General features: G+C 39.1%; 1 protein-coding gene across 3 annotated transcripts in view; it reads left to right on the top strand.

Moving 5' to 3' along the window:
* Positions 1-13,449, top strand: part of LOC136857168 (lysophospholipase-like protein 1) — a 65,415-nt gene that overhangs the window by 13,486 nt on the left and 38,480 nt on the right. For all 3 annotated transcript variants that reach the window (XM_067135603.2, XM_067135601.2, XM_067135602.2), the window contains one exon: positions 529-673. In XM_067135603.2, coding sequence (XP_066991704.2) covers positions 529-673 — 145 coding nt within the window. The remainder of the gene's footprint in view (positions 1-528; positions 674-13,449) is intronic.

Raw genomic sequence — 13,449 nt, 5'->3', positions numbered from 1 at the left:
CTTATTTGGACCCGTTGTGAAACTATTCAGTGCATATTTGGCTCCTGCTGTTCTGTACTTAAGTTCGAACTCCACTGTTGGCAGCCCTGAAGGTGGCTTTCTGTGGTTTTCCTTTTCACACCAGGCAAATGCTGGGGCTATACCTTAATTAAGGCCATGGCCGCTTCCTTCAAACTCCTAGCCCTTTACTGTCCCATCGTCGCCATAAGACCTATCTGTGTCGGTGCGACATAAAACAGCTTGTAAAAAAAAAAAAAAGAACAAGAAATGTTCTGTACTAAAAATATCTTCAATATATACTATCAGTGCTGATCATGACCTAGTAAGTTTAAATTTTATTTTGAGAAAATTGCATACATTCATCAAAATTTTTATGGAGGTTTATAACCTGTACAGTTGACGTATGAATTATTTATCCACAGAGATAAATAAAATGCATTATGTTGTTCTTGATTGAAGTTCATTTTGTGCTGTTATTTTCTGTCACATTTTAAAAATAAAATATTATTATTCGACTGCACATTTCAGCGAAGTCATGTTTGGTTCGACCGATTGCAAATCTCTCCTGATGTTCCTGAGGATTTAACCACCATTGATTCTATGGCACAAGAATTATCAGTCCTTGTTAATAAGGAAGTAGAGCAAGGCATCCCTCTGAACCGCATTATTGTAGGTGAGTTGTGCGAGTTTCATTTTGGGCTATTTATCATTAACCCCTTAAATGGGGATCTCAGTACACTCCAGTTCACTACCAGCTGGGGAGCTATTTTTCTGATAGAAGAAAATATGTAATTATGTGCTTAAAACAATGTTAGACTAAAATGAACTATAGAATGATTGATTGATTGATTGATTTGATTGATTGATTGATTGATTGATTGATTGATTGATTGATTGATTGATTGATTGATTGATTGATTGATAAAATAAATATTTACTTGAATATAGTGTATTTCATTGTTGAAAAATCTTGTCATTTTAATTTTTTGGTACTTTGTGCAAGAACAAACTAAGTGCTTTCACCCTGTGATACCGAGCTGTTTCCTCCTAATAGCAAAACTCTGGTTTTCGTTTATACAGTAACATATACCTAAATATTTTAAGCAATGTACTAACAACATCCACCTGGAAATAAAACTTTTGTACATGTAAATTGTAGATTTATAAAGTTTACATGTACTTAAAATATTTAGAATGGAATAAATTATAATACTCACAAAATTTTCTGTTATGTTGGTTAGTGCTTTTGAGGGATCTAGTTTATATACCTACAGTTCATAGGTGACACACACAGACTATATTACACTACACTACAGGTAATACAGTCTTTACAGTGTTACAGCTATTTATTATGATACACACAGAAGCAGATTAAGTTACATACCCTGTCCTGGCTTCACATAATTTGTATGATTCCATTCTGAAACACAATTGTTTCCTTAGTATGTAAACTTCCCACCCTAGCCACCATGTACATAACAAGAGGTTCTCATCAATAGACGCTTTGCAATCAGGGGTAAAAGCTTTCAAAAAATTTTGCTACCAGGTGGTCAAATACTGGCTTGTAAATTGTAATTTTGGCATGAACTTATCCATTATATGGCTCATTGTCAGAGAAATGTAAAAAAGCTGTGGAGGAAAAATCTCTGCTCTGTCATCAGCTCATAGAAAACAGGCGTGGTCAACAAGCGATTGCGAGAAATATAATGTCCTAATTTAGGTTTCTGTACAATCCCCTGCAGCAGCAGTATGCACATAAGAAGCTTTATTTCATCCTTATTTGTCGGAACCCAGTCTCGATCTCAGCTCCTTCGTTTCATATTACTAAACTGGGTTTTATGTGCGATTTTATGCTGGGTATCAAGATTTGTCTGTTCAGCTATGCTGTGGCATATCTTACCATCAGAAAATAATTCAAATATTTCACTCAGTTTTGTTTACCCTAAAAACCTTTCTCTCTTTACACCATGATGGAATTTTGAAACAAAGTGGGGCCTTCTTTGTCCATTTTCAGTCTAAGTTGATGAAGAAGTTGGACTGGTTGAAATATTATCAGTACAGTAGAACCTCGCTTAACCAAAACCCGGCTTAACCGAAATGCTCTTGCAAAATTGTATTTTAATATTTTGTTTTTACCCTCTCATTCTTAGCCGTCGATATTAGTAATTCTCTTGCTATATGTGCTGAGAGCTATTAGGCAAACCATATTTTTATATTTCGACTTATGCCAGAATGCACGTGTAGCATAAAACAAAACAGTTTCTTACCCTCTAGTTCGTTCCATGATACATTTTTTCTTGAACGAGCAGGAATTATTATTATTATTATTATTATTATTATTATTATTATTATTATTATTATTATTATTATTATTATTATTATTACTACTGTATTATTCGTCATGAAGATTATGCAGACGACCCCGACCTTGACAATAGTAGTTCTGAGAACTGAATTACAGCAGATGATGGATTTAATGCATTGGAGGTAAGACTGATTTCGAATATTTATTAAAATACAGTACCACACGCTTTAATTACAGTACTGTAATAAAATTAATGTATACAGTATTCAGTTTAGTAGTAACAAAAAATTGTTTCATTATTTCAGATTACTTTTGCACTTTGTTGAACAAAGCGGTGAATCTATACCAGCTGTTGTATGGTTGATTAAACAGTGCCCCAGCATAGCTGCACGACAGCGCTGCACCAAGAAAATACAGAAGAAAATCACTGATTTTATACAATGAGTGACATAATGCAAATATTTTAATGTTAATATACAGTATGCACCTTTGCATTTTCATTTCAACATTTAACTTCGAAAAATATTTACCATGTGTCATCCGAAAAAACGCGTCAACCGAAGTGGCTCCGCCCCCTGTACTATGGATAAACGGGGTTCTACTGTATTATCACCACTGCGTCACTGTCATGATCACTACTTGAACTGATTAAACTTAACCATAATAGGTATTTGATTTGATCCTATATTGACTTGTCTAAATCTCTTAAAGAAACTATTTAAAATAGTTTATGTTGGGTCCACCTTACCAATACACTTTTAATGATTGAAAATTATTTATTCATTCATACATGTTTGAGGAACAGTATGCATTCCCTTCATCAGTGAAGTCAAATCAAAGAATAAAAGCAATATAGCACTATATTTTGTTGTCCAATTCGTTGGCTGAATGGTCAGCATACTGGCCCTCTGTTCAGAGGGTCCCGGGTTCGATTCCCCGGCCGGTTTGGGCATTTTAACCTTCATTGGTTAATTCCAGTGGCTCGGAGTTTGGGTGTTTGTGCTGTCCCCAACATCCCTGCAACTCACACACCACACACAACACTATCCTCCACCACAATAACACGCAGTTACCTACACCTGGCAGATGCCGCCCATCCTCATCAGAGGGTCTGCTTTACAAGAGCTGCACCCGGCTAGAAATAGCCACACGAAACGAGAAAAAAAACCTATATTTTGTTTAGTCCACAACTTAAAGAAGTATTCTATCCTAATTCAATATCAGTGAATAAACAAACATTACTGAAATATTATGAAAATTATCATTACATAAAGTTTAAATATTTTGATGATGTTGAATGAGAATACCTAAATAAATTTATGATTTTCAAGTTTTTCTTCTTTTTTCCTCTTTCTTCCTTAAATGATTAAAAACTAGTTTATACAATGGGTAACTCTGCCATTGTCCGGTGTCAAGTCCGAAATGAGAAAGGAAGAGGGATGGCTGGTCTGGCACCCAGCTGTAAAACTGCTAATGCTGAGTCTTGCACGGCGCTGAATATCCTGACTCCCTAAAAGCGCCAACGGCTTCGGTCAGATGAGCTCCCTTAGGTAGGGTGATGGTCCCCTCAGTGGAGGAAATGACAGTGGAATCCATCACTTGAAGACCCAGCGTCAAACAAGCAGAGGAGGAACCTCTCACTTCGGTTCCCAGTGGCTGTGGAGGCAGATGAAATCATGCCAGACAGACTGGCTGTGAAGGCGCTACTCGCTCATAACTGGAGTCTGAGGCAGTCCATTGCAATCTCGGTGCCTAACTGTACACACCTCATCTCACACGTGCCGCAGGACATGGCTTCGAGACCATAGTGTGAGGGTCACTTCCTGGCGAGTTGGGATCCTCCTTAAATCCACGCCATTGGCACTTTTCCTGCTACTATCTTCACTTCGATCAAGTTCAGCGGTGATGGGGCAAGGATGGTGGAGGCAGGTTTAGGGTAAACTGGGAGCCTCTAGTCCGGACTTGCACATTGGCAGCAGATGTGTGATGGTCGTCTTCATGAGACCCGGTGGCTACTCAACATTTCGGTCCTGCATCAGTGTCTGGGCAGGCCCATTTAGGATCACCGCTGCCCACCCCAAACGGGGAAGGCCCTAGAAAATGTGGGCTAAACATCGGAAGTCACCCTTTCGCCTGGCTGGGCAGCCACACTCAGCGGGTAACTCCACACGCGTCGAAATATGGCAGATGAATGTAAGATTATAATTGGATCCTGGAAAATCAGAACATTGTTTGAAAACCAAGAATCAAGAATCTTTATTTGCCAATGACCATATACAATGAAAATAGGCTTCGTCAACTGATAATAATTTAATAATTAATACTCAGATTATGCATTTCTAAGAATACAGAGGTACCGTCAAACGGGGCGATTTTGGACACAGAGGTGGTTTCGGACAGCATGGTAGATTCGCCGTATTTTGTCGCATAGCAACGAGCTGCTGGTGCTTTGCACTTCCGCACGAGTTGTAGTTTGACCTCGAGGTTATGTTTCCCATGTTCTGTGCTTTTTATTACGATTCGACTTCATACTTTGGAAAATTTCCCGTGTACACTGGCATTGTTGAAAGTTCATGCATTATCATTAAGTGGATACTTTCGATTGTTCCTGCCAGAAGGAATGCATTATAACTATGGTTCTTAGTGAAATCAACTGACAGAAGTGTTTATAAATTATTGCTGTGGAATTTTGGTGTGATTTAGTAAAAAATAGTGTTATACACACATTTTACTGAAAATTGAAAGCAGTCTGGGTGATTTCGGACAATGCCTAGAAATTATGAGAGGCAGAAATGAGTTGCTTCGAGAAGTAATTAAGAACCAAAATTATTAGAAAAAGCCGTACGTGATATTAAAAGTGGCAAGTTGTCTTAAAGGAAAGCATTTGATTTCTATGGTATGCCTTGGTCCACCCTACAAAATAAAGTGCGGAATGTACATCCAAAAAATGGGAAGACACCCAGTGCAAAATGAGGAAGAAGGAAATGCTCAAGGAAGCTCGTCACCCTCCGGCCATGCTCCAACCCAACACAACCTGCTACTTCCCGCCGCCACCGCCGCAAATAAAATGTTCTTCCTGGGAAGTCGATTTTTGGCCGTGACTTCCGCCGAGATGAAAGCAGTACAGAAACAAGTGATGGCGCTGTCAGCAGCAGTGAAAATGAATGCGATGAAGCATACAATGAATGTAATGACGTTCTGGTGTTGCAAGAAGAGGCTTTCCTTGTTGCAGATTATAAATACAAGTTGAGGAACAAAGAGCATACAGGCAGTAGTTTGGCCTGGCCTGAAATATTCGTTCAAGGGATGTGGATGTCAAATACTTGCGCCCATATAAAACAGCAGAAATGTGTTTGTGTTCCCTAACATCCCTGCTGAGGATACAATAGCTAAAGAACAAACTTTGAAAATACTTCCAGTCCAAATTGAGAATAGAGGAATGTTTATATTCAAAGAAAACATATTTTAGATTTATAGGCCATGTCAACTACATGTTCATTGTGTCGACCTTTTTTTGCTCTGAGATTTGTATAGTTTGTAAGAAAAATTATTAAGATTTCTCAGTAGGATCTCTGTGCAGTTTATAACTATTAATATTTCAATTTAGACCAGAAAACTTTACATTTACCTTGTCAGAAAAAAAGATCGTTCAGTAACACATTACATTTATCATTACAATGATTGTAGCCAGCTAGTCTTATTTTGGACACCCTCAGAACACTTTAAATATCACAAAACTAAAGCGAAAAGAAAGAAGAATTGAAATAGGGGATATTTATGTCCAAAATCAACTAATACTCCTTGAAATTTTGGACAGCGCTTTAAAATGCACGTGCGTCCGAAATCACCCCGAAGTACGGAGTGAATTCGGACACTACTTTTTGTTTTTTCAGGAAAACCTGCGTTGGTGTATATTTTTCGTTTGTATGGTATTGCATTAATTGGATATGTTTCTCATTACTAGGACAATAAACAATACAATTTAAGATTCCCTTCGTGAGTTAAGACGAAAATAACCTCAAAACCATCCGGTATTATAAAATGGATTTTCTGTTAACTAATCATACATTTTTCTTCTAAAATTACTGAAAGGAGTGGACTGTACAGAATTTGGTAATTTATTAAATAATCTTAAAGAACTGATTTTATGTGAGTGAGCAGTTTTTGACAGCCTGTGAATGGGGATGTCAATATCCGCTTTGCCCTAAGTATCATGAAGGTGAATGTTTTCCCTACTGAATTCATTTATGTAGTTTTTAACATATGTCAAAGATATATAAATATACAAATTTATAATTGTCAGTATTTTAAGCTTAATGAAGAGAGGTCGACAATGATCAATTGCACCAGCCCTACACATTGTTCGGACAACCTTTTTCTGTATTAGAAGAATATTATATACATAAGAAGAATGCCCCCATAATAACACTCCATAAGTAATGTGTGACTGGAGGAGACCAAAATATGCCATCCTTAGGTAGTCACTGCTGACTAAATCCCTCAACTTTCATATCAAATAGGCCACTCGTGATATTTTTCTACAAACATGATCATTGTGTGTTTCCCACTTCAATTTGGCATCAATATGAAAACCCAAAACTTTGACTGACTGACTTTCAATATCTTAGGATAATTGTAGTGTGAGAAATTGAGTTTTATCCTGATTGTACAACAGCCTATTGGATGAAAACCAATGCATTGCAGTTGCAAGAGCTTCCTGCGACATATGATGCAAACCTGAGATGCTCTGGTGTTTTGTAATTAATGTTGTATCGTCTGCATAGGATATAAGAGCATGAGCTGTGACATTTTGCGGTAACTCATCGACTGCCAGAATGAATAAAAATGGACCAAGGACAGAGCCCTGTGGCACACCAGTTGTAACTTTCTTCAAAGTGGAATACCTATTTTTTTTTTTTTGCTAGGGGCTTTACGTCGCACCGACACAGATAGGTCTTATGGCGATGATGGGTTAGGAAAGGCCTAGGAGTTGGAAGGAAGCGGCCGTGGCCTTAATTAAGGTACAGCCCCAGCATTTGCCTGGTGTGAAAATGGGAAACCACGGAAAACCATCTTCAGGGCTGCCGATAGTGGGATTCGAACCTATTATCTCCCGGATGCAAGCTCACAGCCACGCGCCTCTACGCGCACGGCCAACTCGCCCGGTGAATACCTATTTTTAATTGAGACAAACTGATATCTGTTATTTAAGTATGACTTAATTATGTTCAGTGAGGGATACTCGACACCATACATCTCAAGCTTTCCAAGTAAAATTTCATGATTAATACCATCAAAAGCTTTACTTAGATCACATAACACCAAAGAGAAGGCCTGCTTGTTCTCAAAAGCTGTTAATATCTGTTTAACAATTTCAAGAACAGCAGTATTAGTACATTTACCTTGTCGAAATCCAAACTGACGGTCTGATAGGAGATTGTAAATTTCAAAATAGTTGCTAAGTTGAGTGTACAAAAGTGATTCAAATATTTTAGAAATTATTGGAACAATTGAGACTGCACAATAGTTCTGATGAAATTCTTTGTCCCCAATTTTAAATACTGGAATAACTTTAGAAATTTTAAGTAAATCAGGAAAAACTCCAAACTGTAAACCCTTGTTAAAAATAAAAGCTAGAGGTTCAGAAATAAAATGTATCAGACAACAGTAACAGGCCGGAGAGAAGAACAGCTCTCATCACCCACGAGCTTGCTAGACTAAACATGGATGTCGCTGCTCTGAGTGAAACTAGACTATCAGTGAATGGAAGATCGTTGAGTCCAGATTGGGTTATACCATCTTTTGGAAAGGGAAGGAGGCTGGAGAGAACCGTATTCGTGGCGTTGGATTCGCAGTTAAGACGAAACTGGTAAATGATCATCATTAAATGAAATAAGTTTCGTAATGATAGATCCGTATTGAACTGTGATTACAATAGAGTAACTTAATGTATTATTTGGGTCCACATTTTCAATACAAAATGTAAATAGTTTACATTACATAAATGATTAGCGACTAGTTTCGACCTAGTAATAGGTCATCGTCAGCCTAAAGCAAAATTAAAACACAAATAACGAAGAAATTAAACAATGTAAAGACACGTACGGTCTCGTAAAAGTACATACCATGTGAGATATTGTGCAACACTATTTTAAAAAATAACTCTCTGAAAGAGATTATAATAAGTCCAGTGCATATTAAAAAGATGTTATAGATAGGAATCCTTGAGTTGCTGGAATATGCTGGCTCCTTTAAGATGCAGGTATCCAATTGAAGAACTAATGAGCCGAAGTTACGTCGTTTATTTATGAATGAAGTCCAGGGTGCCGTATAGCATTAAAAAGTCCAGTCCTTATCCAGCAACTCAGGAATTCTTTTCTATAACATCTTTTTAGTGCGCACTGGTGGTAATTGCAATGCCAATGGCCTGCTACTTTTCAGCCTGTGTGCAGAACATGAGCTGTTCATCACTGACATGCAGTTGTGCCTACCTAACCATTACAAGACCACATGGATGCACCCACGATCTAAGCACTAGCACATCATTGACTACATCATCACCTGACAGTGTGACAAGAAAGATGATCTCATCACTAAGACTATGAGGAGTATTGATGATTGTTGGACAAATCACAAAATTCTGATCTGTCGACTCAGAATATCCTTCCATCGGAAACCAACTGTGCATCACCCAAGTAAGCCCTGACGCAAGTTTGCCACTTTCAAACTCTCAGATAAATCTACATCGTCAGACTTCCAAAATGCGATCATGAACCGTGTGGCAAGCAATCCAGTATGCACAAATGATGTGGAGCAAGAATGATCAACACTCCAAAGGGCTATCATTGAGTCAGCTGAGGAAATCATCAGCTACGAGAAAAGAAAGAGGCAAGATTGCTTCGAGGACAACAATGAAGAAATTCTGAGCCTTATCAGTGCCAAACGGGAAGCTCACTTACCCCTTCTTCAAGATCCATCATCCAGTGTGAAGAAAGCTGTATTTCAAGATCCCTCTGGAAATTCAAGGGGAGGCTTACCCCTAGAAAACAAGGCTCTTTACTCTCATCCTGCCGGGCTGAGTGGCTCAGACGGTTGAGGCGCTGGCCTTCTGACCCCAACTTGGCAGGTTCGATCCTAGCTCGGTCCTGTGCTATTTGAAGGTGCTCAAATACGACAGCCTCGTGTTGATAGATTTACTGGCACGTAAAAGAACTCCTGCGGGACTAAATTCTGGCATGTCGGCGTCTCCGAAAACCGTGAAAGTAGTTAGTGGGACGTAAAGCAAATATTATTATTATTATTATTACTATTATTATTATTATTATTTTTCCGTGGTTTCCCATTTTCACACCAGGCAAATGCTGGGGCTGTACCTTAATTAAGGCCACGGCCGCTTCCTTCCAACTCCTAGGCCTTTCCTATCCCATCGTCGCCATAAGACCTATCTGTGTCGGTGCGACGTAAAGCCCATAGCAAAAAATATTATTATTATTATTATTATTATTATTATTATTATTATTATTATTATTATTATTATTATTATTATTATTACTTAAAAGATCACACTCTGTTGTATGATACGGAAGATGGAGAAAAGACAAAGCGTCTGACGGCTGGTGCAGCGCAGGGATCGATCCTTGGTCCAGATCTTTGGAACATAATGTATGATGGCTTGTTACGTTTGGAGATGCCAGAGGACACGAAGCTTGTGGGCTACGCTGATGATGTGGCCGCCTTGATAGTAGCTCGTAATGTTGAAATGGCTCAAATTAAACTGAACCAGGTGATGCGGCGCATAAAAGAATGGATGATGAGCCACAGTTTAACATTAGCCGAACACAAAACGGAGATAGTTCTTCTGACGAGGACAAGGATCGAAACTCTTGTACCAATGACTGTTGGAGAGTTAGTGATAGAAACATCTGCGAGCACAAAATATCTAGGAGTGACACTTGACTCCAAGTTCACATTCTGGACTCATATTCAGAGAGTGACAGACAAGGCAGTAAAATACATGACTGCACTTAGCAGACTAATGGGAAATATTAAAGGTCCGAAATCCAGTAAACGACGTCTTCTCATGTCGACGGTTCAGTCAGTGCTTCTATATGGTTCTGAAATCTGGGCTGAATCCTTGAGATTTGCTTGGTATCGGAGAAGGATAGCTGCCGTACAACGGAGAGCGGCTTTACGTATTGCATGTGCATACCGCACTATTTCCAAACCGGCAATCCTTACGGTGGCAGCAATAGCCCCAATAGACCTACTCGCATTGGAGCGGCATGAAATCTGGCGTACCAAAGGAGAGCTGGGAAAGAAATGTGCAAAGAAGCGTGCCTTCAGTCAACGGATGAGGCGATGGCAACTCAGATGGGAAAGTGACCCTCGAGGCAAATGGACCAAGCGACTGATACCACGCTTGGATATCTGGGTTGAAAGGGCCCATGGTGAAGTAAATTACTACCTCACGCAGCTTCTAACAAGGCATGGATATTTCCGGAAATTCCTGCATAAAGTGGGCAGAGCGAATGACGCAGCATGCATATACTGTGATGACATTGACGACGTATTTCACACCTTTTTTGTATGCGGCCATTGGACAATTCAGAGAAGATGTGTGGAAACTGAACTAGGAGAATTGACAACAGATAATGTTATTTCGGTGATGCTGCGAAACCAGGAATCCTGGGATCGCGTGGCAGTACATGTGGAGGACATCCTTCGTCAGAAGAAGAAGGATTTGGAAGCATTACGAACGTTCGTAAAGGAGAAATGAAGAAAGAAGACGTCTGAAAGACAAAGCACGATATCACCCTGAAGTAATGCGAGAGCGGTTCCGGGGTGATGACTCGCATCGTGGGAAAAGGGTGTGTGGTTTTTAGTGGGTAAGAATCCCACACACTTGTGGAGTGCGGACCCTTCACAAGTGTCTTTTTGAAGATTTTCCACAATCCCTCGTAAAAAAAAAATTATTATTATTATTATTATTATTATTATTATTATTACTACAAGATCTGAAACAGAAATGTCGGACTCAAATAAGAGAAATGAAGAACAATTGGTGGCAGGAGAAGGCTCTAGAACTCCAAAGACTATCTGATGCCAGAGACCTGCGCTACTTTTACGTGGAAATAAAAGAGATTTATGGTCCATCTCACTCTTCATTTGGAACTCTGAAAACGGTTGATGGTGCTAACACTCTTACCAATGGTAGAGACATCCTGGAGCGCTGGAAGGAACACTTCTCCACCCTTTTAAACCGAAGCTCCACTGCTGCCGATGACTTCCTTTGGGATGTACCACATCTTCTCCCCTCAACCATGGATGGCGATGCCACCAACTTATCAGGAATTCTGTGTGGCACTTGATAGGCTGAAACCTAGGAAAGCACCTGGACCATACAACATCCCTCTGGAAATTCAAGGTGGAGGCTTACCCCTAGAAAACAAGGCTCTTTACTCTCATCCTCTCAATTTGGGAAACCCAAAAAGTACCTGGTGATCTCAAAAATGCCATTATCATTACTATTTTCAAGAAAGGTGACCATACTATATGTGACAACTATCGTGGCTTTTCTCTGCTTGCTATCCATTGTACTTTACAGCATTAACATGTTCTGTATATCTAATCTTGAATTTGCGTCCAGTTTGCCAAAGATAAGGGCAGCCACAGTCATTACATCGAAACCGATATACACCTGATTTAGAATAAGGATTGGATCTATTAATTGAGGATGAATTATGCAATACTTCAGTGTTTCTGTTATCAGTACGAAATGAGACCTTGACATTATGCTTTTTGAAAATATTAGTGAACCTATATATATATACAGTGAACGGTGTTTATTGTAATCACGGATAATGTTATCAACCGTATTTTATAATCACTTTTATGAAGTCCCGTACAGACAAATACTGAAGCATTGAAATTCTTCTGTTTATAGTGATCATGAATTTGGTTTATGTTATCACATTTACTTTCAAGGATTTCGTTCTCAAGTATGCGAGTAGAATGCATACAGAGAAAACGCTCCCAAGCTTTAAAAACCCGTTTTTACACTGCGCCTGTCCTCAAGGCCACTTTCACGTCTCATCTTCTGTAGCAGGTGTACAGCAGAAAACCGGTCAGCGCGGGTGGTAACCCCCCAGCATACACTTTCTCTTTTGTTTCTTCCCTTACAGTAGATTAGCCAAGGACACTCACTCGAGTCTTGCTAAAGCTTTCGCACTGTGAAGTTCTTAGCGTTGTAGTGTAGTGATGGCTAGTGCGAAAAACAAACGTAAAGACTTAACTATTAAAGAGAAACTTTCAATTATAGAACGTTATGACAAATTGCCTACAATGAGCCAACGCAATGCTGCTGTGGAGTTACAAATTTTACAACCTCTTCAGTGCAAGCTATTGAAAAATCGAGACAATATTCTTAAGACAGCAAAAGAGAACAAAAACATCAACTGTAAGCGAAATCGTGGTGGAAAAGATGGTCAAGTTGAATCAGCTCTAAAACTTTGGTTCTCGAATGTTATTGAGAATGATGCTCATGTTGACGGTCCTCTGATGCGGCAAAAGGCTGAAGAACTAGCAAAAAAATTGGGAAAAAGTAATTTTGTGGCAATGGAAGGATGGTTTCACCGTTGGAAGAAATGAGAAAATAAAGTGTACAAGCGAATGCATGGTGAGCAGAAGGACGCTGATTTTGTCGCTGCTGAGAGGTGGATAGAAAAGGAGTGGCCTAAAATTGCTTCTGATTTCCCTCCCGAGTGTGTGTATAATGCTGATGAGACTGCACTGTATTATCGCACCTTGCCTGGACATACTTGAATGTTCAAAAATGAAAGTGCTAAAGGCTGTAAAGCCTCCAAGGAACGAGTAACAGTTTTATGTTGTGCGAGTATGTCTGGTGAAAAGAAAAGACTGTTAGTGATTGGGAAAAGTAGGAACCCACGTTCCTTTAAAGGCATCAATAAGTTTCCATTGGACTATCATTCCAACTCTAATGCATGGATGACTGCCCTGATTTTCAAAGAATGGCTACTGAAGTGGGATAATAGGCTGGATCGTAAAATAATTTTGCTGGTTGACAACTGTGCAGCACACATTGTGAATTGTGAGCTCAATAATATCAATGTGATTTTTTTACCAGC

This window comes from Anabrus simplex, chromosome 1 (assembly GCF_040414725.1).
Source record: "Anabrus simplex isolate iqAnaSimp1 chromosome 1, ASM4041472v1, whole genome shotgun sequence".
Classification (NCBI taxonomy): Eukaryota; Metazoa; Arthropoda; class Insecta; order Orthoptera; family Tettigoniidae; genus Anabrus; species Anabrus simplex.
The sequence above is the reverse complement of the archived record's forward strand: the minus strand, read 5'-3'. Positions and strand labels throughout refer to the sequence as shown.